This window comes from Zootoca vivipara, chromosome 3, assembly GCF_963506605.1.
Source record: "Zootoca vivipara chromosome 3, rZooViv1.1, whole genome shotgun sequence".
In the NCBI taxonomy this organism is placed as follows: domain Eukaryota; kingdom Metazoa; phylum Chordata; class Lepidosauria; order Squamata; family Lacertidae; genus Zootoca; species Zootoca vivipara.
The window spans coordinates 92,685,476-92,709,612 of record NC_083278.1 but is presented as its reverse complement, the minus strand read 5'-3'; the positions used below and the strand labels follow the sequence as shown (position 1 = coordinate 92,709,612).

Sequence of the window (24,137 nt, the reverse complement as noted above, 5' to 3'; positions counted from 1 at the left end):
GGAACCTGGGATCCTCCAGATGTTGCTGGAATACAACTTCTCCCAGGCTTGTGCCCCAGGGAGGACACTTCAGCCCTGCTAACTCAGTGGCTTGACTTCACTCCCAGAGGCACACTCTCTCGAGACAGACTGATGCCAACCACAACAGCTTCCATCATCCCTGACCATTGGGCATTCTAAATGGGGCTGATGGGAGTTGGTATCCAAAAACATCCGCAAGGCCGCAGGTTCCCTAGCCTGAGAATTGCTCACAAACGACAATTTCACTTGATGTGATTTTTGCCATCATGGGTCTTCTCCCATCGCTTCAGCCCTATTTGGCAGATTATTTCATTTTTAGCAACTCGGAAAGGGAAATCATAATCATTTTAGTCTACTGGAAATATCCTCTCTGTGGGAGAAATAATTATAGCTTCAATCAAGATGCATCAATCCTTAGATCTTGTAAATTTACAAAAGAAAAAAAGGTATTTGTGCACGTTTTAGTTATTCTTGTACAGTAAACACAAATACTGTAGTTAAAATGCAGCAGAATTTTTTTTAATTCAATTTTTATATTAGCCTTCATTTGAAGATTACAGGGTGGTTTACAGTATAAAAACAAAATACATAACATAAAACAAAACAATAACACCCCACCAAGCAGTACCACCAGTACCGAGAGTGGTATTCAGCTAAGCTTTACTCAGAGGCAGCCCATTGAAATTAATAAATCTACCCTAGTTGTGCTTATTAATTTTAGTGAATCTACATGGAGTAAAGCTTAGCTGAATACCACCATATGTGTCTGGATAGCCCCTTTTGTCATTATGTTTATATAACACATATGTAAGATTACGTTTTCACAGCCTGCCTCTTACAAAGATAAATTGGTTTGATTAATTTAAAGACTGAGTATGCATTTTCTAGATGTGTCCACTTATAACCTATAGCCCCATATGCAAAAACTGCCCCAGGTTATGAACAAGAAAATGATATCATGAAATTAAAAACTAGCCTCAGAGATACAGATTGGCAGCATTAATAAAAATCATAATGCTGTTAATGGGGAAACTTACAATACACCGAGTTTCTCTTCTAATTTTAGCTTCAGATATACATTGACTTTATCTGTTACTTAATGTTTTGCAGCATTAAAGGTGGGATGCAATCAACTGAGAAAATGAGCTAATTTCAGGAATAGATTGAATTCATTAGAACTGTTATCCACAAGCCCTTTGCTATTGCTTATGGCTTTAAGCTTCATTTGAAATAGGTTTAACTGGCGACCCTTTGGCTTGAACCGCAAGTTATGAGACAAATGTGGGATCCCCGTGTTTGCCTTGTAACACTAAAACAAGAAAGAGTTAGGCAGGATAGGGCACCTAAGCCATTCTTCCTTCCAAATCCACACTGGCCATTTTAACTCTACATTTCTCAGCCAAGCTCTGAGATTCAAATAAGCACAACTGGGGGATAAAGAGCTGGGGGGGTACATCTGCAGGGGAGAATCAATGGAAAAGGGGAGGGCAAGCATCTTACTCCCATCAGCTGTTTCTGTGCTACAAACACAGCCCCAGCGTTTATAGGAATCTGGCAGAGATGGTGTTGGGAACCTGTGTTTGCCTATGAATAAATATGTTGTTCTTCGCTTTTCTGATCCTAAAGGAAGTAGTTTGGACAGAGACAGATCACTGTCCTGTCTCAAATTTAGGAGATGTTGTAGAGCTATAATTGGTATAAAATAGCCCATTTTTAAACCCAAGAGCCTGGGTTAAATGGTCATTTCAAATCCAAACAGGAACCTATCTACTCAAATTTAGTATTTTGCCAAATGTTTAATAAAGCCTCCAGTAAGGACAGTTGGCTTGTCCAGCTTGGGTACAAAACTGAGTGTTTCAGTAGGTCTGACCAGCATATCACAGCATTGTAAACAAATATTGCCCAATGCCCTTGTAGATGTCTTTGTTTTATTTTGATCATTTATATCCTATCTTTATCAGTAAGTAAATTCAGGGTGACTCTCAAGAAAGTTTTGCAAAAGCCTGTTTTTCCCTTCATATGGCATAATGATATGTGATTGTAGGTGGGGGGGTCCCGCCCACCTGCCAGATTTGGCCCCTTGATGCAGATCCTAATAAGGACCTGTCCCATGGAGACAAAAAGTCTTGACACCCTATTCTGTTCCTCAAGAGAGCTCTGGAAACTGAGCACAAACAGTATGAGTAGTTCACTAGACTACCCAAAGGAAACCTGCTGGCTCTTAGGACTAGGCAGTTTTAATGGAGCAAGAGGAGTTTGAACAGAAAATGTCCTGTTGAAAGCAAGTAATTTGAAACTGTGTGTGTGTGAGAGAGAGAGATTGATTGATTGATAGGGATGGGTGAATTCCCATGTATACTAGGGAATCAATTTGTTGAATAGGATCAAAGGCGGATCTAGGAGAACATGACCGGTGCAGTTGCACTGGACACAGAGCTTCTGAGGCACCGCAACTATGATATCCAACAGAAGGCGAGAGGTTCGGGGGAGGCACACACCAGATTTTGGTGTCAAACAGGGCACCACTGAGACACCAAGGTCTGCCGCTAGCAGAATCTCGCTTTGCCTTGACAGTTATCAAGTCCAAAGTACATATGGGGATTCTCTGTATCTGATCAAGATGTGATACCGTAATTAGTCTTTCTTAATATGAACATTAGTTAATTGTGCAAACTCTCTGTGACTTCTTTTGAGCACTGTTTGGAGATTTCCTTTGGGGAGAAGAAGGTGCCATGCCTCTTAACAGGATTTGGTAAATGGCAGCATATTACACTGATATGGCTGCCCATTACCTTCCAGGCAAAAATTAAAGTGTTAGCCAAATTTGAATCTGTTTCTTCAAAAACTTGGCAACTAATTTCATCCTACCACTTTTTTAATTGAACAATTCACCGTAGAGCCGGGATGAAACTTAAAGCAGTTCCAGAGCAGTGATAAAGTAATTATGGGACATTTTGGCTGCTGAACTACCTTTATTAAGGTTACTTATGGACTTTAGTATCTTCTGTAGATTGATTCTGCTGTTAAAACCTGAGCCTCAGTGTGTATCACACACTTTTATATAGTCTCAACTGCAACAGATTTCACCGTCTCCTATTTTATCTAAAGTGGGATCTTAACTGTAAAGTAAGTAGAAAAGAAGGAAAAGGTGCAATTTCATTAAGCTCTAACATATCATTGGCTGTCAGGCTGGTCTTGTTATGCTGTCCATCCTCATTTAACTATCCCACAAGATCTCTTAATGAAGTTAAGCCCCAAGTTCACTCCAATAATTCTGTGGCAAGAGTTTGTGCAATGTAACAATTCATCACTTGTCAGGAAGGCACTTTTAGTTTATACATTTAATAAGGGCATCCTCTAGCTTGGTTAATTAGAAGTGAACAGTTTGCATATTTACTAAATGTGGAGTGTCATTGCCACCACGGCCTATTGCCTACATGAATTATTTCTCTATCTGCAATAAACAGCTGGGTAATTATTACTGCCATAATCAGATAAATTCCCTCTGTAAGGCTTTTCTTACATGGCAATTCTTTGAACTCATCCAAAGCTGAACAAAATTTATGAACTCCGGTAGCTGGGCCACTTTTTCATAGTATACTGTCCCTATTTCAAGGACACATATAGCATTATAAATATTCCATAAATTAGGAGGGTAAATATGATTACCTAAAGATTATATATTAATAAATTAGATTTTTGAAAACACAATTCTCGGGTTGTAATTCATTAAATTATATCACTCCTGCTCTATGTAGTTGTAGGCATCTGACAGGGTATATCTGCAGTTCAGGGTAAAAGAGCCAGGCACCAAGATTGGAAGTAAAATTATATGGGAGAAAAACACCAGAGGAGAAGAGTGTTTGCTCTGTTCATGTTAATAGACTTGTACCTCTTCTTTCATACTCATGAAATATTAGGTGGGATTTTAGGTGGGGGAATGTAGTGGGCCATTAAAACAGTACGTTATCTTGCTTTTTAACCATTGTGTCATAATTACTCTTTCTAGAGGCAAACAGAATTTACTCATGACTAATTGACTAATATGGTTAACAGGGGTAGCCAATGTGGTGCCCTCTTGATGTTGTGATCTACAATTGCCAACAGCCCCAGACAGCATGGTCAATAATCAGGGATGTTGGGAGTTCTAGTCCAAAACATCTGCCCCACCCCTTCAGTTCTGTAGCTAGTTGTACCCGCACATAGAGGGTTTTCTGTTTGTCCCCAGGGTATGTTATCTGTTTTTTTTTCTGGCTTGGTTTTAGTTTTTTTAATAAGGTCTGGACTATGAGACTTCACTGGATTCTTCTAAAGAGGAAAGGGCATTAAGTGAAGAAGGAAAAGTGTTAGAACAGGAACAGTTTGCAAGGAGCTAGCTCTTTAAACTGGGTGAATGGGCATTAAATGTGATTCAGTGCAAGTGTAAAGTTATGCACATTGGGTTAAGTAATTCTAACTTCTTATGGGGGCTGATGGGAGTTGTAGTTCAGCAACATCCCTAGGGCCAAGGGTTCTCCACGTCTGACTTAAAAATAATGTGGCCATAGTGTAGCGTTGCCATACATCCGAAAATTCCAAGACATAGCTGGAATACTGCAGTTGGAAGCGGTGTCTGGCGGAAATTGCTAAAATGTCCAGAAAAATCAGGACGTATGGCAACCTATGTTGGTAGTGTTGTTTTTGGCAATTTCCCTTTTTTTTTTAAAAAAAAAAAGCTCACTTTTTGTGTGTGTGGTCCTTCTGGCAATTTTGCCAAACAAGCTCAACAATTTGGCCCATATTTTGAAACATGGCAACCCTACCATAGTGTTATTTCTCACAAAGCTTATACACGCTCTCCTTGTTACATTTTGGGAGGTTCTCAGAGTGAGTAAGGAGAAAACTACTGTATGTTTCTGCAGTAAAACTCCTGAAGCCTCATTTAAGTGTAACCCCACTCCCTTCTTAAATGCACATACAACTTCTCGGTGGTTTTTCCTAGACTCCTGTGTCTCATCTCTTCTCTACTTAGCATAACTCTGCTAGTGAAAGTAAATATTGGGGCAGGAAGGCAGTAATCAGAGGAATCATTGCTCATGTACTACTGACTGTGATCCCTCGAAATTGATGTAGTGCCAATTCATGTTGAAAACTCTTTTATCGACTTTGAGGCTCAGAGAGCTGTATCTGTAAGTGTAGCTGTATCTTTTTAAAAATACTTTTACATAAATAAATGCTTACTACATGTGTTGTATAAAAACTTCTATTGAAGATTATTGGCACAATCAAATAACCAACTGATAGCCAGAAACAAATTTTACATTTCACTGGCCATGAGGAGACATCATGGTAATAATAAACCATAGTTTACCATGCAAGAGTGTGTTGTGTCCATTTCACTCCTCCCCTACCACTACTTGGGGAAAACAAAGTGCAATGCTTGGCTTAATATCATGGCTGCGTTGGGAATTGTGATTCATTTTGGTGAAACCAGGATTGCTAAGCCCAGAACAAAGTTTGCATTTGCCTACAGCTTGGAGCAAAACAAGCTACGATACTTCATTTGAACGCAGCAATAATTTTATAGGAAAGGAAGGAGCAATGACTTAGATCCCAAATCATAAAGACCAGCAATAGATTATCTTGGCATGAAATATGTAAACCTCTATCGTTTTTTACCTTTCTTGTAGATCTAAAGAATAGAGCAGGCATAGGCAAACTCCGGCCCTCCATATGTTTGGGACTACAATTCCCATCATCCCTAGCTAACAGGACCACGGGTCAGGGATGATGGGAATTGTAGTCCCAAACATCTGGAGGGCTGGAGTTTGCCTATTCCTGGAACAGAGAGTTGGAAATGTGGTCATGAGATCAACAGTCTAGTTTGGTACTGTATCCCTCCTGATATAATGACCCCATCAGAGTAAACCACAGTTTTGTTTTGTTTTTATTAATGTTTTACTGTGAATATGCCTATCTGGACTGTTTTACTCTACCCTTTCCTATACAAATTATACACTATTTTGATTTGTCTGAAATGCCCTTTGCTTTCCTTAATGCTACATATTCATAGTTATCCAGTCACAAGATCACAAACTTCTTATTAAAATGCAAAACAAAATGCAATATTTTGATGAAGTTCAATGAAAGTGTGTCAGTATAAATCTGCAAGATCTCAGTGTTGAGTGCATCACCATTACAGTCTGAATACTGCTGTAATCATCACTTAAAGACATTTCCTAAAGTGCTAGGAAAACATTATATATGTATTTTTAACATTTATAGAAACAGAAGGAGCACTGTCAACCAAATTTGCATCTCATAGCTGGAACCAACACCACTGCACACTGCATAAATGAAAACTCAGAATAACAATAAGTTACCTTGGCACACGAATGAGTTTTATTTTTAATACCTAAACAAAAGTGAAAAATTCACAGCCTCAGACATTTGTTGCATATAATCTTAGTTGAATCATGACGACAAGTGTTCCTAAGTGCATTACTTCTAAAATATGAATGCATTTAACTAGCGAAAGGATTTAAATTATTGTGGCATTTTACCATAAAAATATTCTATTCCTTTCTCTCCAACTTTCCCGAAGCTTTAGCAGACCTTCGTTCTCGCTTTTGCCAACTGTTACCATTTTGTAGGGCATTTGGGGGCAAAATGTCAGGCACAGGTTCACATATTCATTTTCCTTTGTAACGTCACTAATATCCTATGCATAGGGTAGGAAAATAAGAGGAGCCAAGCCAAGTTTATATAGGATTACATGACAGGCAACCTCTTAGAAGAGGAATTCCTAGTTCATCCTCATGCTGAAGGGCTTTTCTAAGATGGTGCCATCTAAAACCAAAAATTATGCCACGTCCTTCTAACCAATTTTTATTCATATGTAGATTTGCATAATTTAATCAATTAATTTAGCAATTATGAATTATAACTCATAGGATAAAGGAATATTCATTTATTTGAGTTGACAAAAAAAAATAAAGTAACAGCCTTAATCTGAATGGTCACATTACGGGGCCCTGATTCCCCTTCAGATTCAACTGATGTTTGCTGCATTGTGATTTCAAGAGGGTGATACACTGGCACCTCTGGTTATGAACTTAATTCATTTTGGAGGTCCGTTCTTAAGCTGAAACCGTTCTTATCCTGAGGCGCGCTTTTGCTAATGGGGCCTCCCACGTGATTTCCATTCACATCCCGGAGCAAAGTTCACAACCAGGAGCAGCTCCTTTCGGGTTAGCAGAGCTCGTAACCTGAAGCGTTTGTAACCAGAAGCGTTCGTAACCAGAGGTACCACTGTACTGAAGTTTAGGGGACAGATTCAGTTAAAGGGGCCCACTAATGGAAGCCCACACAAGGACTTCTCCTTGCTCAATGGGGCTAATGTTGTATGATTTCATCAGCATTATGCTTAATTTTCTTTGTAGTTGTTTCTCTTTCAAAGGGTTCCCTTGATTGTTCCTGTTATGCAGGGCATGTTAATAGCTATATATTTTTATTTTTAAGTGGTTTGGGGTTCTTATTAATTATTTTGTATTTTTTTAACAATTTAATTTAAAAGTTTTCAGGAAAAGTAGAGGGAAATGTGCATTTGCTTTTCGTTCCTTCAGTATCTTTCTCCAGGGCCTAACCTTTGGTAGAGACTGTCTCCCTTTTTGCCTTCCCTCACTTTGTCTGCCCATGAGAGACCCACTGCAGAAACATATATAATGATTGTGTTGCCTTTTGGCACATAGCACAATACTAGATGCACTGAATTAGAATATTCAGTGCCCTCTGATTTGCTTTCCCTGGTTTAGGATGAAGCTTAATTCCTATGAAGTCTTGCTACCTGGGAACATACATTTATTTTCTGATATCATTGGACTTCCCTTAAGAATCTGCAGGCAGTTGGGGGTGCCTTCTGCTTGGGAATTGGTACCACTCTAGCAGCACTGTTATAGTGGGGCATAACATATAATTCTGTCTTAAAATAGTTCCTTGTTCTGAGGCTCCCTAGTCAGTCTTAGACTCCTCCCCGTGTTTCTACGAAAATAAGACACCGGCTTATAATTTATTTTTCCTCAAAAAACCCACACTATGCCTTATTTTCAGGGGATGTCTTATTTTTTTCCCTCCTCCTCCTCCTGCCGTGGCCAGCATTGCTGCTGTGCCCATCACTATGTCTTATTTTCGGGGTATGGCTTATATTCCTTGAATGCTTAAAAATCCTGCTACGTCTTATTTTATGGCTACGTCTTATTTTTGGAGAAACGGGGTATATGCCTCTTTAAATCACTGCCTACCCATACGTACATAGGACTCTATGTGAACCCACTTGAGGAAGAAACTATTGTCCTTAAAAATGTTCTCATTCATCACATTCCTGCACTCATCCCAACTCAAACCCTGTTTTTCCTTCTATGGGTGTGTTCTAGAGAGCTTAGAACTCTTGCAGAAGGGAGAGATCCCTCTCTCTTCCCACCTATTCATTGTTCTAGATCATTAGCCACCTAGTGTTGAACTAGGGTCCAACAACCACACCATGTGTTTATATGTATAATGCATTTATATTCATAAATTATAGTGTTTCCATTAAATATCATTTAAGATACCTTACAAGTTCAACAAAATATACCATCTTAGCTTTTTCTCTGTTGCCAGTTTAGCATTGATATATATTGTGAAGAAAATGAGCTCTAAAAATGTAGGCTGCTTGTTCGCGTAAAAAATAATTATATCTGCTCTTCTGTGAGTGGTATTCCACTAAGTTTTACTTAGAGTAGACCTATTGAAATGATTGAATATGACTAAGCTAGCTCCATTAATTGCAGTGGGTCTAGTCTGAGTAAAATATAGTTGAATACCATCATACCGTGTTTCCCACATTTTAAGACACCGTCTTATATTTATTTTACTCAAGAAAATAAGCCTATGGCTTATTTTTGGGGGGTGTCTTGGTTTTTTTATTAAGCAATCTATTTTTTATTAAGCAATCTTGGTTTTTTTTTAAAAAGCAATCCTTCCACGCGGAAGGAGAGTACCGAGCCAGCAGCAGCAACGCTGGCCGCTGCAATAGGAGGCAGGCGCCTGGAACCAGCGATTGCTGCAGCCCCAACAAAGCGCGCAGCAGCGCCACTCGGTTCAAGGCAGTGGGACCCAGCAGTGTCATCCTCGTCCTCCCACTGCTGTTGCTGCTGCTAGCCCCTGGGGGCCGCGGAGGCGGCTGGGCAGCGACAGCGACAGCTGGAGCCCAGCTGGGCAGCAGCAGCGGGAGGAGGACGGAGGCAGGCGCCCAAAAGCGGCGACGAGGCTGGCTGGCTGGCGGAGGAGGTGGTGGAGGTGGAAAAAGGGAGGCGGGTGGAGGCCGCTTGGCTAGGTGGCCTTCCCCGCTGCTGCACCACCAGCCACCGCTGCAGCCCTTGTGGGAGCCGCCTGGCCGGCTGCTGGCTGGAGGGGTGCATACCTGAGCGGGAGCCGCCGCTGCCGTTGCCGGAGGAGGAGGAGGGAGGCGCATCGCGGCCAGGCGCACACAAGGAAGGCCAGCCAAAGGGAGCCCGCAGCCGCTCAACAGCACCTTGGCTCCGCTGGGCTTAGCTTCTCTGCCTTGCAGCCGGCTGTGGCTGCCGCCGCCGCTGCCTATTGTCACGGGAGAGGCAGGGAGCGAGCAAAAGAGGGCGCGTGCTGGCCCAGAAGGAGGAGAAAAGGTGCAGACGGGGAGAGATGGGTGCCCCAAAGCGCCCTGACCATTAGATGTATTCGCTGCCTCCCAGGGTCGAAAAGGAAAGCACCAGTAGCCCCAATAGGAAAGACAGGCCTGCTCCAGAGGGGCAGGAAGAGGCTTCCCCCCCCCCTCTCCCTGTGCGCTCAGCAGGCGGTGGAGAAATCAGCTGAGAGGCGCGTTTTCCCCCCACGCCTGTCGCTGGTTCGCTGGCTCCCTGAGCACACAGGAGGGGCTGAGGAGGTGACAGGAACAATGGTGGCTTACTTTCGGGGTACGTCTTACTTATCTTACTTCTAGAAAAACCCTCCCATGGCTTACTTTCTGACTACGTATTAAAAAAGGGGAAACACGGTATTACTCCCAGGGCGGTTATCGGACTAGCATTGGAGAGTAAAGAAGAAAGGAAATACTTGTTACTAATATAGCCTTTATGCTGCAGTGATAGTTCATAATAAAATTATTTGCTGCCAAGTTCTTCATTTTTTGACAAATGTCATTTAATTTTACCAAATTACTATAGTGAATAGTGAATCATCCATTCAAGATACTAATAGTCAACTTTCGTTGATGAAACAAAATTATTTTAGCTACCGGGTATCATTATAATTAAATTGAATATATATTTGTAAATAAATGCTTTTCTTCTGTGTTGTCCAGCACTTACTCGTTTTTGGACAATGCGAGCTTTTACCATTGTTGACAAGAAGTTGGATGGGAATGAAGAACTTGTAAATATTCATTCATAGGCATTTTATTCTCTGCAGTTCATAGACACTGAGCCTGACCAGACAAATCTGCTACGAAGAAAAGAGTAATTACTAAATAGGAAATATATGTACCAGCGTTGACAGGTGTAATTGCTTTTAAAAACCCAAGAATGTATGTTTATTTATTTTTATTAATGCTATTGTAAAAATGCTTATTTACTCACCTTTCTCTGCTCTGAGATCTGTTCCTTGAGGACAAAGAAAGGTCACCAGTCTCTCCAAGTCCTAGTTCTTTGTCAAAAGTGGACACAGTTAATGAGGTTGGTTTGGTACGGCACAAATTCTCAGACACAGATAGAGATCCTTTCAATGGAAACAAATTTGTTTGGCTTTACCAGGTTACTTAGCGATTAATAATAGCCTTGAGATGCAGGTCAGAAAGGTCAGTGTACCCGCTTGCCAATACAATCTAAAATGTACAGCAAGTCCAGGTCTCCGGGCTTGGAGGCCTCCAAACACTATGCATAAAGTAAAACAGGCTATTTTCCAACTTCTTTTTTCATATTAATAAGCAATTTTCAAGAGAAGTGTGGCAAAATGGGGGCCATGCCACTCTAAGTAATTCATTTATTTTGCAATTTAATCTTATGTTGGAAAAAAAATTACACTGCTGCAAAAGCATAGCATGGTGATTTTTAAACGTCAGTATGTTTCATAAGTAACCTTGTATGAAATATTGTATTAGAAGCCTTTAACAGTAAAAGGCAACAAAAAGAAAAAAGAAAACATTCCAGGGATTGAAACAGAATAATACATCTTCTCCTATCTTTAATTTATTTCTGTTTTGTTCTACTTTTGCCTTGTACATTTGAAAGAAAAACATGTGTGATTTACTTAATATTTTACACCATATGCTATGAATTAATATTTTGATGGAAAAGTAAAAAAATGGCATAGCATATAGATTTTTGTAACAGAATTTTCTGTTACAAAATATTGCCAGATTGCATATTTAAAAGGTTTTGTCCTATTATTGAGAATATTATTTATTTGTTTTGTATCCTGCCATTCATCAACAAGCAATCTCAGCATGGGTCACGTCATCAAAAAAAGGGGGGGGGGAAATACATCCATTGTAAGAAAATGCAATAGCATTACAAACAACATCAAAACATTCCATATCTACATATTTATAAATAGCAAGAAACTGAAAATATCTATAATTGTAATCGAGTGAAAATGCTCTGGTTTTGGGGTGGACAGAGTCAACTGATTGTTGCATGATCACCATAGTTTTCTGAATAGCTCTGTAATACAATGGAATCCACAGTCCCTACACTTCACACAGGTTTAGCTCTGATTATTTTTCAAAGCAAAGCCTTAAAGAGGCTTATTTCAGGAGGCTCCCACTGTGCCAAGAGCACAGTACTGTAGTAAGTAACTGATGGTGTAAAAGAGAGAACTTGCAAGAACTTATAACTCTGGAGGTGAATACTAGGTGTAGGAAGCCTGAAGAAACCTAGTTTTCAGTTCATGCCCTAGCTGGGAAGCTTGAGGGCCCATAGCAAATTAGATGAAACTCCAATTTTGGATAAGGGGTCAAAAGGTAACTCTGCTGATAAAAGTAGTTCCACACCACATGGACATCTTTGGGAGAAGAAAGGGCTAAGGACCCTAAACAAATCCGGAGTGGAGTCTCTAAGGCGGTTGAATGGTGTCTTGTGTGCCATCATTGACCATGGGCTGAAAATGGTCAGCATTGACCTTGCCGTTCTACAGGAGACCAAACTTGCTTCAAATGACAGCCTTCAAGAGAAGAACCACACATTTTTCTGGCAAGGAGGGCATCCAGAAGAATATTCACGGTGTAGGCTTCACAGTGTGTAACCCTCTTCTGTCTGCAATAGGACCGCTGACCAAGGGCTCAGAACGCTTACTTTCCCTCACCTTTCCACCACCTCCAGTCCAGTTAACATCTTGAATGTCTACACACCCACTAGACCAGGCTGTCGGGAGGGTCCCAGCCTGTGAACACCTATTCTTGCTGGGAGATTTCAATGCTAGAGTTGGGGGTGATCATCACACGTGGGGCAACTTCATAGGCCACTGTAGTACTGGCAGCATGAACAAGAATGGACAACAGCTGCTAGAACTGTGTTCATATCACAGCCTCTGAACCGTGAACATGTTCTTCTCTACCAAGGCAAAACAGCAAGTGTCATGGAGATATCCAGAGTAGGGGCACCAGCACCGGCTGCACTTGATTGTCACCAGGTGATTGGCACTGAACTCTGATCATATCACATGGAGCTACCACAGTGCCAACTGTGACACGGATCACTCTCTAGTGATGAGCAAGATCCTTCTCCAATTCTGTCAAAGAAGCTCTACTGAACTGCCCCAGAGACAGCATCAAAGTAAGGTGGAACTACCTACAACACAGCTATGACATCCTTTGGCAAAAGAGACTTTGCCCAAACCTGTATGAGATTCGGCCTTGCCATCAGCCTGATAAAGACCAACATCCTGGGTCAGGACTTTGCCTGGGTGTGTCTAAGTCCAACCAGCTCCTCCTTGATAACACGTGCATGGTCTTCACATATGTATTGGGGATTTTCTCATATGTATTGAGGCTTTCCATTTACAGTGGTACCTCGGTTTAAGTACACAATTGGTTCTGGAAGGCTGTACTTAACCTGAAGCGAACTTTCCCATTGAAAGTAATGGAAAGTGGATTAATCCATTCCAGACGGGTCCGCAGAGTACTCAACCTGAAGCATACTTAACCCGAAGTATGAGTGAAATTGGTTCCAGAAGTCTGTACTTAACCTGAAGTGTACTTAACCTGAAGCAAACTTTCCCATTGAAAGTAATGGAAAGTGGATTAATCCGTTCCAGACGGGTCCGCGGAGTACTTAAACTGAAAGTACTCAAACCAAAGTGTACTTAAACCGAGGTATGACTGTATAGGTAGGCAATCGGTGTACCCCTTGAGTGCATGCAAAAGTGCCCTGCATGTGCCCTTTGTATATACATGGGGCTCTTTGAATTAATTGTAATATTTAATTACATGCATCCATACCAGTGCCATTAAAATCAATGGGAGTTTTGCTATTAACTTTACTGTGCTGTGGATTGTACTCCCTCATATTTAATTGATACGGAATATGTTGAAGTATTATAAATATTTACCCTACAGGAACTGAATTATTTTCAGTGCTGTATTTTACATAAGATGCCCAGAAAAAGGTCAGTACTTACCTAATTAACATTTATTAAATCTACATACATCGCTGAACAAAATTTATGTCTTTCACACACAAGGTTAATTTGAATTAGTGTTTCTTAATACCAATAACAACAAATGTTAATCAAGCTAACTTCTACTCTTGGTGTATGTTAGCAAGGGTGATACTGTAATGCGTTGTTATAAATATATTATGCAATCACATTTTATCTATGAAATGTTTTAAGGGTTCAATAATTGGCAATAGGATTAGTAATTTTTTATAAAAAATCATAGAAACAATTTCACAGGGTAGAAAATTCCTGCAAGAGTTCTCTTCACTAATTACTTTGAAAATCTTCTGTGTCTTAATACTGAATCAGACCATATATTCGGGTAACCCAACGCTATCTACTCAGACTAGAAGCAGAAGTCCAAGGCAGAAGGGTAATGGTCTGGGATTGTGTGGAGGTCAAATACACATTACTATTTCTGCAGCAGGGTCCCCCAGTGTCCTTGCCTCCAGCATCCTGGAATTGACCAGTCAGCATAAAAGGAAAGATTTTAGCCAAAAAGTATTTTCACCCTTTCTGCTGATTTGAGCCAATCAGAGTTGAAGGAGGTGAGTCAACCATTGGGGATTGACTTCTGTGTCACTCTGGAGTCAGATGTGCAAGAACAACACAATGAATTCTGTATATTCCATATAAAAACACAAGCTGCTTCAGTTTCAAGAAACTAATGTTGAAGTTCTGCTATGGACAATAGAACTTAGGAAAAACACAGCTCAAGTCACTCCATAATAATATATTGGAGCACTCCAAATCATATACCCATGTACGTGCACAGAAAATAGTAGATCTAGCTCAGGGGTGGCCAACTCCCAAGAGACTGCGATCTACTCACAGAGTTAAAAACTGGCAGTGATCTACCCCCTTTTGGGGGTTCAGGTCAAAGATGTTGAGCTTTTTTTAGGAAGGAGGAAGGCCCATTTTGGGGGGGTTCGGGTCAAAGATGTTGAGTTTTTTCAGGGAGGAGGTAAAATGTTGAGCTTTTTTTTTTAGGGGAGCCACAGTTGTTCAGCTTCTTTGAGCAGAGCCAATGATCTACCAGAGATCTACCGCAGACATCCAGTGATCTACCGGTAGATCACGATCTACCTGTTGGACATGCCTGATCTAGCTGAAAGGCAACACATAGAGTACTGCACTCATTGTTGCAATGTGTCCCTAATTATTATTACTGGATAATCTTACAAAGTTGTATAAACTTGGAAAGGGACATGGCTGTGTGGAGGTCTGATTGTGAGGGGGCATAGCTGTGATTAATATGCAAGGACCCTGCATTTCTGAATTTGCTAGTACACTCCTGGTCCCTGGTCCATTGGGGAGGAGTTTCCTGTTCTGTTACCTGAGATCTACCACTCATGCATGACCCCTCTCCCAATAAATATGCAATAATGCGCAATCTCTATAGGACCTTCTCTGTCAATCTCTTTATACCTGGAACCTTCTGACTCAGAAAGGGAGACAAATACTTATTCAATAGCAAAAACAGACACAGGATAGCTCCTTATTTACAACCTCCCCATACTTACTGAGCTCTGTTAGTAAGCAGAATGTTGAACTTCGAAAGACCATTGGTCTAACTAAGCATGGCACTACACAGTCAACCATAAGTATGCATTCTAGGGAGGTTACAAATTTTCATGAAGCATCTAACTCACATACCCAGCACTACCTGTTTCCTTCATGCTCTGATACTATATGGAGCAGTTTATTCCTTTATCTTTAACTCCTGACCCAAAATTAAAATATGCTGTGTTTAGAGAAGCTTTAGTTTCACAGCTGTGTATTGGGAAGCTTTTGATGTCTGATGTATCTTGGGTATATATTCTGTTGGAAGCCTTCCAGAGTGGCTGGGGTACAAATAATTATTTTATTTGTTATTGTTATTAAAACTAAAAACCAGTCATTTCTAAACAATTTGTAAGCTGATTTTGTTCTAAAAATATAATAGATACAAGGATACATAATAATTTACCTATGAATCTTCAAACTCTTGTTTACATGAAGCTGGATCTCCCAGAATGGTTAAGAATCGTAGCGCATTGGCTGAATATCTCTTGAATTCCTTTGTTCTAACAGTACTAGCCAGGCATTGCTGAATGTAGCCAATCTTGATGTTGTCAATTTCAGTAAACAGTGGACGATGGCAGCATATCATCACTAGGGAAGATGGGCTGGGAAAGACTTTTAAAAGCACTGATGCCTTTTTTATATTGGCCCAGTAATCATGTAAATGTTTTCATGCAGGAGAGAACTGGAAGAGTTTGCAGAGATGAAGGAAAAAGAGGAACGGAAAAAAGCCCTCGAAAGAGAAAAAAGGAAAAAGGATTACCTCGCCCAAAAGATGCATTACCTCCTTAGCACTGTGCAGGTTGGTGTACCTGTCCCTGACAGCTCATGCAAACCACCGAGGCCCCTAGCTTGACAGAGATAAACTAGCAGGCTGAATGGGACATGACTTGTTGAAAAGATATCACAAAGACACTACTTCGAGTTCAATTTAGTGCATTTCTATAGGCGAGAGCAGGTACCATGACTGCTGCGTGACACGACAGCAGCTTCATAGAGGCGGCATCAGCGCGGCTGGCAGAAAGAGTCCAAGTCAGCAGTTTGATCTGCCATTGTGATAACACAACACAAAGGGCATAACCTCACTTTAAAAACTCATTTTGACTGGCTTATTGTTGTGGTTGTTTCACTTGTCAAGGTCTAACCAGTTATTAAGCTGAGGAGGGGTTTCATATTTTTTTTCTGTTTTAATTGAGCTAATGCTCTGATCAGAATTACATTGCTCCACTATGTTTCAAAATAGGTGGTTAAGAATGGATTGTCTGTTAAAAAACTTTCCAGACTGATCTTCTTGGGTCAGCAAATTTACCTTGATTACTTTCTTGTAGACAGTACTCTTGAATATATTCCAACAAATCTATTTACTCTTCTTAGAAGATTTGCTGGAATTCTGAAGAGCTATTTGGTATGACAGATGTTCCCCTTTTTAATCCCTGCTTAAGTTCATCAGTGCAAATAAGTCTTTTCCTGCCTGCGATAAGTGCTTATTTATATGAACATCCATACTGGAAATGCAAGCACAATTGTTTCAGTCTTAAATAGGTATTTGTTATTGATTATTAGACTTTTTATTTAGTCATGCTCACTTTTTGCTTAACAAGTGTCATTCTTCCAATCAGGGATCAAAGACAACACCATAAGATTTTGCCATAGAAATTTTAGCTCCCTTCTTTTGTGTCACATCAATCATGAATAAGCAATGTTGGAGTTTGTTTACCTAAGCTGCATGGCAATTAATTATGGGAAAGTGAACTGATTAGTGGAAATTAGTTATTTTAATTGTAAATTTGGTGAAATCAAAGTTTGTTTGTGAAGAAACAGAAGAAAGGACTAATTAGTAAATCAATATTATTAAAGATGAATTATTCATCTGCTCCTTGAAAGAAAAAATCTCCCTGGGAAAGGACTTTTCATTGTTTCAAAACTTTAATTTAGATATATAAATACGGTACCTCCAAATATTTCAAATAGTGTACAAACCCTGTCTCAATGAAGACAGTGCATGGGGTATTTATGGTTAATTTGGAAATTTAAGATTTCTCATCCTCATAATTTCAGGACAATCTACAAACATGCTAATCAAATGGTGCAATATGTAGCAACATGTGAAAATCACACTCGTCTCTGAAGTGTAATGCACTTATTGTAATATTACTTAAAAATTTAAGAACTAGCACTTCAGGACCCAGCCCCAAAATGCGCCAATGTCATTGCAGAATTGCAGTGTATCTTACATTCCCTGTGATCCCATATGCAGCAGGTTAATGCAAATATGCAAATTATACACACACATTAAAATATACAGATTTGTTGCATCCTTATATATTACCTTCTCAGGGTGTCTAATGCTGGTATAAACTTAGCATACAAAGAAGTTAAAAATAGAATTGGAATTGTATTTTGATTAAAACTGAGGTTGCTAGAAGACAATGCCTGGAGAAATAAATGACAAGCTCTAAAATTTTATCCTTATGAAATATTGAGCTTTTAATCAACGTTCTTCGTTTATTGGTGGTTTCAATAACTAGTCAAGTAACACCTAACACATCTAAGCCTTCCTTTGTTTGAAGAAAATTCTTTCTTCATCATCCCTATAATTATGAAGAAACTTGCCATAGAATCTATGCCAATGTTTTCAAGTCATAAATTATGTTATCTGCTCCACCTACTGGTTGCCTTGTGCAAGAGATCCAACTGTGTACTACGGTTAGAAATACACTGAGATAGTGTTAAGATCTATCCAATTTTCATATTCATAACATTTCTGTAGAGACTGAGATTTCAAAGGGGGAATTTTGAGTTTGTTTTTCAGAGAAAGCAATGGAATCCTTATTTTATTTTTTAAAAAACGGTCCCTGCTTTTTCTCGTATTATTCTTTCTCAGGTTTGTAATGCCAGCACAAAGCTTTTACAAAGACCGAATGACATCGTTTTAGTTTTTTAGACTGAATATCCTTTATATTTGTAAGACAAATCAATAAGAGCAGAGCAGGAAACTTTTATTATCATTTAATATTTGTAAGACCCACTACAACTGACAACCGTTAATTTTTATAATAACAATCCGACATTGTAACCCTTCCCAGAGCGGCTTAAAATATGAACATAAGCAATGTGTGTCTCCTTGGGTATGTATTTTTAAAATGTGAATTTGTCGCTCAACTTCAGCAAGAAAAAGAAGAACCTGCTGAAACATTGAAAGCCAACCAAACTGTTACATATATTGTTCCTGTGTTTTGGACGATTTTTACTCTTCAAGTGACAAGAACTATAAATATACCTATTTTCTGCCTCTCATATTATTGCACCAAAATAGCTACTAACACCCTCTTCCTCCTCTTAAAAGCGACTTGCCTAAATTTCCCCATGAAGTCTTGAATTCATAGTCTTGAATTTTCAATTTAGTCTTTAACTATGACAAAGCTTGCATTCATCAGTAATTTGGCTAAAACAACAAATTGTAGCATTAAAATCAGTAGGGGAATTATAAAATTAATATTTTTTTAAAAGTTAGTATACCATGGTAAACGGCTTCTGTTGCAGCTTGACTTGCTGTCTCTGGTGTTTTGGTTTGTAAAGCGATGATATTTGCAGTATTATTAATTTGCATGTGTTTATTTCTATTTTGGCTCGGCATGTAATGCCTCAGGCTTATATTATTGATTCAAAAAGAGCTAAGTAGTCTGTTGTAGCAGTGTTGGCTGCTGTGGCTTTTCAGGATCTGCAGACAAAGATGATGTGCCCACACTGTTTTCCGCTTTTTAAACAACTCAATAAAAATAATGATGACATTGTCCTTGAAATGCAACTTGGTGGTACAGTTTTATGGTATGAAGCAAAATCTTACCAATTTTGAAGATAGCTGTAAATCTTGTGCTATAGCATATTTCCTTCAGATAAATTCTCTGGAGGGTTTGAGAGAAAATGGTGAGTAGTGGTCCCTGATCTGGCTTTAGCTGTCCATATTGTGTGCAGTTGGTTATTAATAATAGCCAAATAGAATGTAGAAAAAAATACTTTCATCCTAGCCAGATATAAGATAATGAAAAGAAGTCTATTGCATGGATTAGATCCATTTAAAACATAATACATTAATGCTCAAAATCTTGGTTTTGTGTCATGATCAGAGTATGTTGAAGTGGAGTTTTCAGGCAATGTCCTCCAGGGAAGAAACACTCTTGCTTTTGGGGGGCCCTCCTGGCCAGAAGACACAGCCCTGCCGCCATTACTCTTTTCCAGATGATTTATTTATTTTGTTTGTAAAATTCATTTCCTACCCCTCATCACCAAACAATTCCAGGGTGGATCACAATAATAAAAAATATACCATAAATACACCATAAAGTCAGATTTTAAATTCCCCATTAACACTAGCATGACAATAGGCAGCTCACGTCATCTGTCCCATTTCAGACAATCCAGGTCTCTCAGGATGCCTACATGCATCACACGCCAAAGTCTTGGTGAAAGAGAGAGATTCCCAGCTGGCACTAAAAACAGTAAATGTCAGCGCCAGCCACGTCATGGGGGAAGGATATTTCCACAGTTGGGGTGCCATCATTGAGAAAGCCTGATCTCTGCAGGATTCTTAAATCATAGGACCAACAATACAGAGAGGGGCACTCCTTGAGATAACTTGGTCCTAAGACAGGGGTCTGCAACCTTTAAGACAAAAAGAGCCACTTGGACCCGTTTCCGAAGAAAAAAAATAAACTGGGAGCCGCAAAACAGGGATGTAATTAGAAATCAGAGGGCCCCATAGCAAAATTTGCTATGCCCAATAATCAATGCCCCAAAATGCCATAGAAAATTAATCAGGGCCCCAGTGTACCATAAATCATAATCAGTGCCTGATGTAAATAATAATTAATAATGAGGGCCCAGTGTCATCCTCGTCATTATAAAAATAACTTTGAGTTTGGGCTGCCTTGATTACTGGGAATGGGCACCAGCAACCACTGCCTTATGAGTTTGGGCTGCCTTGATTACTGGGAATGGGCACCAGCAACCACTGCCTTATGAGTTTGGGCTGCCTTGATTACTGGGAATGGGCACCAGCAACCACTGCCTTATGAGTTTGGGCTGCCTTGATTACTGGGAATGGGCACCAGCAACCACTGCCTTATGAGTTTGGGCTGCCTTGTACTGGGAATGGGCACCAGCAACCACTGCCTTATGAGTTTGGGCTGCCTTGATTACTGGGAATGGGCAAAACTCTGACTCCCTTATTAGGACACCTGTATGGTTTCATGTGTGTTGCTCCCATCAAGTGAACTTATAAAATTTCCTCATATTGAATCAACCCATTGATTAATACATCTACCTCAATCTCCTGACCAGGCCGGCAGGAGGCCACAGGCAGGCCGCAGGCAGGAGCAGCAGCAGCAGCAAACACGCGCTCTGAGCCCGCAAGCCTTTTCTGCTGCTGGGCGGGAAGAAGCGCGCCCGTTAAAAAAAAAAAACTCCGCCGCCGCCCCCGTGAGCCTATTGGCTGCAGAAATGCGGCGGGGAGGGGCTGATGCAGGGAGGGGGCCGACCACGCTCCCCGGGCTGCTAACGTCACCTTGCGTCCTTTTTGCACAGTGCACGCGCACAGCGGAGTTGTGGACTCCGGCGGGCACCGTGCGAGGCGCAGGCGCACAGCACGCCACCGCAGCTGTGTACTCCAGCGGCGGTGGGCACCGCGCAAGTGTCTGGCGGGCGTGGCGGGCGCCGCCGCACGGCTCAGGCGGCGCATGGCTCGGACGCCTCCTCCCCTCGTATCCGCTCCGGAGCCGCAGCAAAGGTGTAAAAGAGCCACATGCGGCTCCGGAGCCGCAGGTTGCAGACCCCTGTCCTAAGATATCCTGGAAGACCACTATCTGCAAAATAAGAGGAGGGCCCTTTAACCACCCAGCCAACTCCATCAGAAAGATGGCACCTACCACAAACCAACTCTAGTCAGCCTACATGAGGCTTCAGTTGGCTATAAGTCCCTTTAGAGACAACATTTTCTGCAGCTGTCTTGACAACTCTTAGAGCTGTCCAAAGGCCTGGTCCAATCTGCTTTGACTGAATACTACCCGATTGTCCTGTTAGCATCAAGCTCCCTCAAAACTGGGAGCTAGAAGGCAAAATCTTAACAAAAGGCTCTCTTTTGTGGGTTCTTTAAATCTTTGAATAAGATTTAGAAATTCTACAGTGAAGTATGGACTTTCTTCTTTGAGGCTAATCTATAATAGATCCTTGGTCATGCCATTCCGAAATGCATACATCTGATTGTAATTAAAAGAAATTGGTATTATTTTTAACAAAGAGATTATTACACTGTATGGAATCATTCGCTTCTTTATTTTTGCAATATTTTCTAAGTATCTGTATGTGTATTTAGATTTCCAAATCATTCTTTCCCCTCTTGACAGAGAGAGAGACCCCCAGAGCTCTCCCCTCTATCTGGTCATTACCAGGAATGTTCACTGGAATTCTTACGGAAGCATTAACTGCAGTACAGTACCTGGAAAAAATATCATGTTTCTTTTCAGTTCCCCACAAGAGTAATTGAATGTTGAATATCTTACTAAATGCTGGACTGTGACAGTGTGTTAACACTCTTGACTATCTCCTAACAGCAGGGCAATTATTTGCTGAGTGGGATTTTTTATAAATCCCCTGGCAGTAGTATGTCCTGATAATTATGATGAAGTGCACTGGTCAGTGTTGATTCAGCAATTCCGTTTCCAGCAAATATTTCTTTCACACCTCTCCTTCATGCTTCTATATTTATGGTTTCTTTTTTCAAGAAATGTGCTCTCTGTTTCTCTGTCTCTGTGTGTGTTTCACAAAGAAAGTAGAATAGATTACATGCACACAAAAAGTTTCAAGGAACAAGCTAGTACTTTGCTAGGGAAAGGATCTAGTGATCAGGTTGTCATGCAATGTCACTGAAGACTTGTGCTCTCTGCCCAACACCGATATCGAATCCCAGGTTGAACTCTCTCTTGGAATGCTTTCTTCCAAATTCACTATATATATATATATATATATATATATATATATATATATATATATATATATAACTGCACCCTTCCTGGATATGTAAGATCTAACCACCATTATACATGCCTTGGCAAGTTCTCAACTAGATTTTACCAGTGCCTTGTATGTGCAACTACTCTTGAACATAGCTGAGAAAATAAAGTGGGTCCAGAATGCAGCTGCGGAGCTATTGGCAGGAGTTAATCTACAGGGAGCATTTTTTTTGGGGGGGGGGTTGATTTCAGAAGCATTGGAAAGGGATTACTTGTAGTTTGGAAAGCTGATTTAGGTGGGTGCCTGATACCATTTGTAGATGGTGCATCTGACAGCAGGAATCTGTAAATAATAATAATAATAATAATAATAATAATAATAATAATAATAATGCAACAGTAGCAATGCACCTTAAGTGATGACACTGGATTATTATCAAAAGAAAATTAGAAGAGTGTGGGTGACGGCTCAATGTAGAACAAAAATACCAGGAGTTTTTTTGGGGTTTTTTAATGTGATACTCATATAATTCACGAACTTGATCCTTCCTAGCAAAACCTTTCTCTTTGCCCTCTGTATGCCATTCTCAATTACTAAGATTAAAAATTATATGAAGAAAGCAAAAATGATACATTGTTAGAAATGAAAATGATTCAAAATATTAATGTAATGCTAAGGGTGGCTGCGTAACAAATGGCACATGCACTCCTATGCTTGGGATCTGGCAAAATTAATAATACTTCTGGGTCATGCATGGGTTTCCCTGGTGGAAGGCCTGATGAAGAAAAGAATTCCAGGGCAAGAGAGCAGAGAGAGTTTTTTGTGGAGCTCAGTTTTCCTTTTTACAGCGAGTCAGAATCATAGCCTTGAAACACACACACACACACACACACACACACACACAGAGAGAGAGCTTTCACACCTCATTTGCCATATTCACCACTGGGCCACTATTCAGCAGAAGGGCGTATTGCAAGGAGGTCAGTAAGAAGCTATTAGCAGAGTCTCCCCCAGAGGTTTCTTTGGTCTTATTGAGTTGGAAGTTAGCATGACAGTACTGCAAATAACTCAGTTGTAGGTTTTTTAACAGTTAGCACAGATTTCCCTATAGTGTTTGTCACTTCAGAAAATTGTTCCTGAAAATGAAGTCCCAGAAAGCCAGCTTTGACAGAGGCCCTTGCGAGAGACACTTGCGAAGAACATGGATACAGGAAAATGTGTCATGCTCTCCATAGACTAGATGTGATTTGAAATGGGGTTGGGGTTGGGAATAACCTATAGTACTATTATACTAGCTTTATACTAGAAATAAAGCTGGAAAGCACGCTTAAAAAAAAAAAGTCACCCAAGCATTGGATACCCTGCTAAAGTAACACCGATGACTTTCTAATTGGGTATACTGGGTGATCAAAATGAACGAACAAGATACTGGAAATGACCCTGGGGTTTTTGAGAGCATAAACCCCAGTCAGTTTATATTCCCAATTCTTTTTTTGGATGGATGGATGGGGTAGGGGAGCAGATGGGTGGATGGCAAGGAAACTGGTTATATATTGTCACCATAGGCTAAACCAGGCATCCCCAAACTCCACCCTCCAGATGTTTTGGGACTACAACTCCCAGGATCCCGAGCTAACAGGACCAGTGGTCAGGGATGGTGGGAGTTGTAGTCCCAAAACAGCTGGCGGGCCAAGTTTGGGGGTGCCTGGGCTAAACCAAAAGGGGCATATTTATAGTGGAACTCCTAGGTCTGTTCATGCATACATTTTTTTGTATGTTCAGATAAAGCTATGCAGTTTACTGTTCTGCAAAATTGGAGCTGAGTATGGAGCATCCTGATT

General features: G+C 40.4%; 1 protein-coding gene across 4 annotated transcripts in view; it reads left to right on the top strand.

The window, feature by feature from the left end:
- The window catches only part of SPATA17 (spermatogenesis associated 17), an 83,257-nt gene that overhangs the window by 12,051 nt on the left and 47,069 nt on the right, over nt 1-24,137 (top strand). For all 4 annotated transcript variants that reach the window (XM_060272994.1, XM_035111352.2, XM_060272995.1 and 1 more), the window contains one exon: nt 15,967-16,090. In XM_060272994.1, coding sequence (XP_060128977.1) covers nt 15,967-16,090 — 124 coding nt within the window. The remainder of the gene's footprint in view (nt 1-15,966; nt 16,091-24,137) is intronic.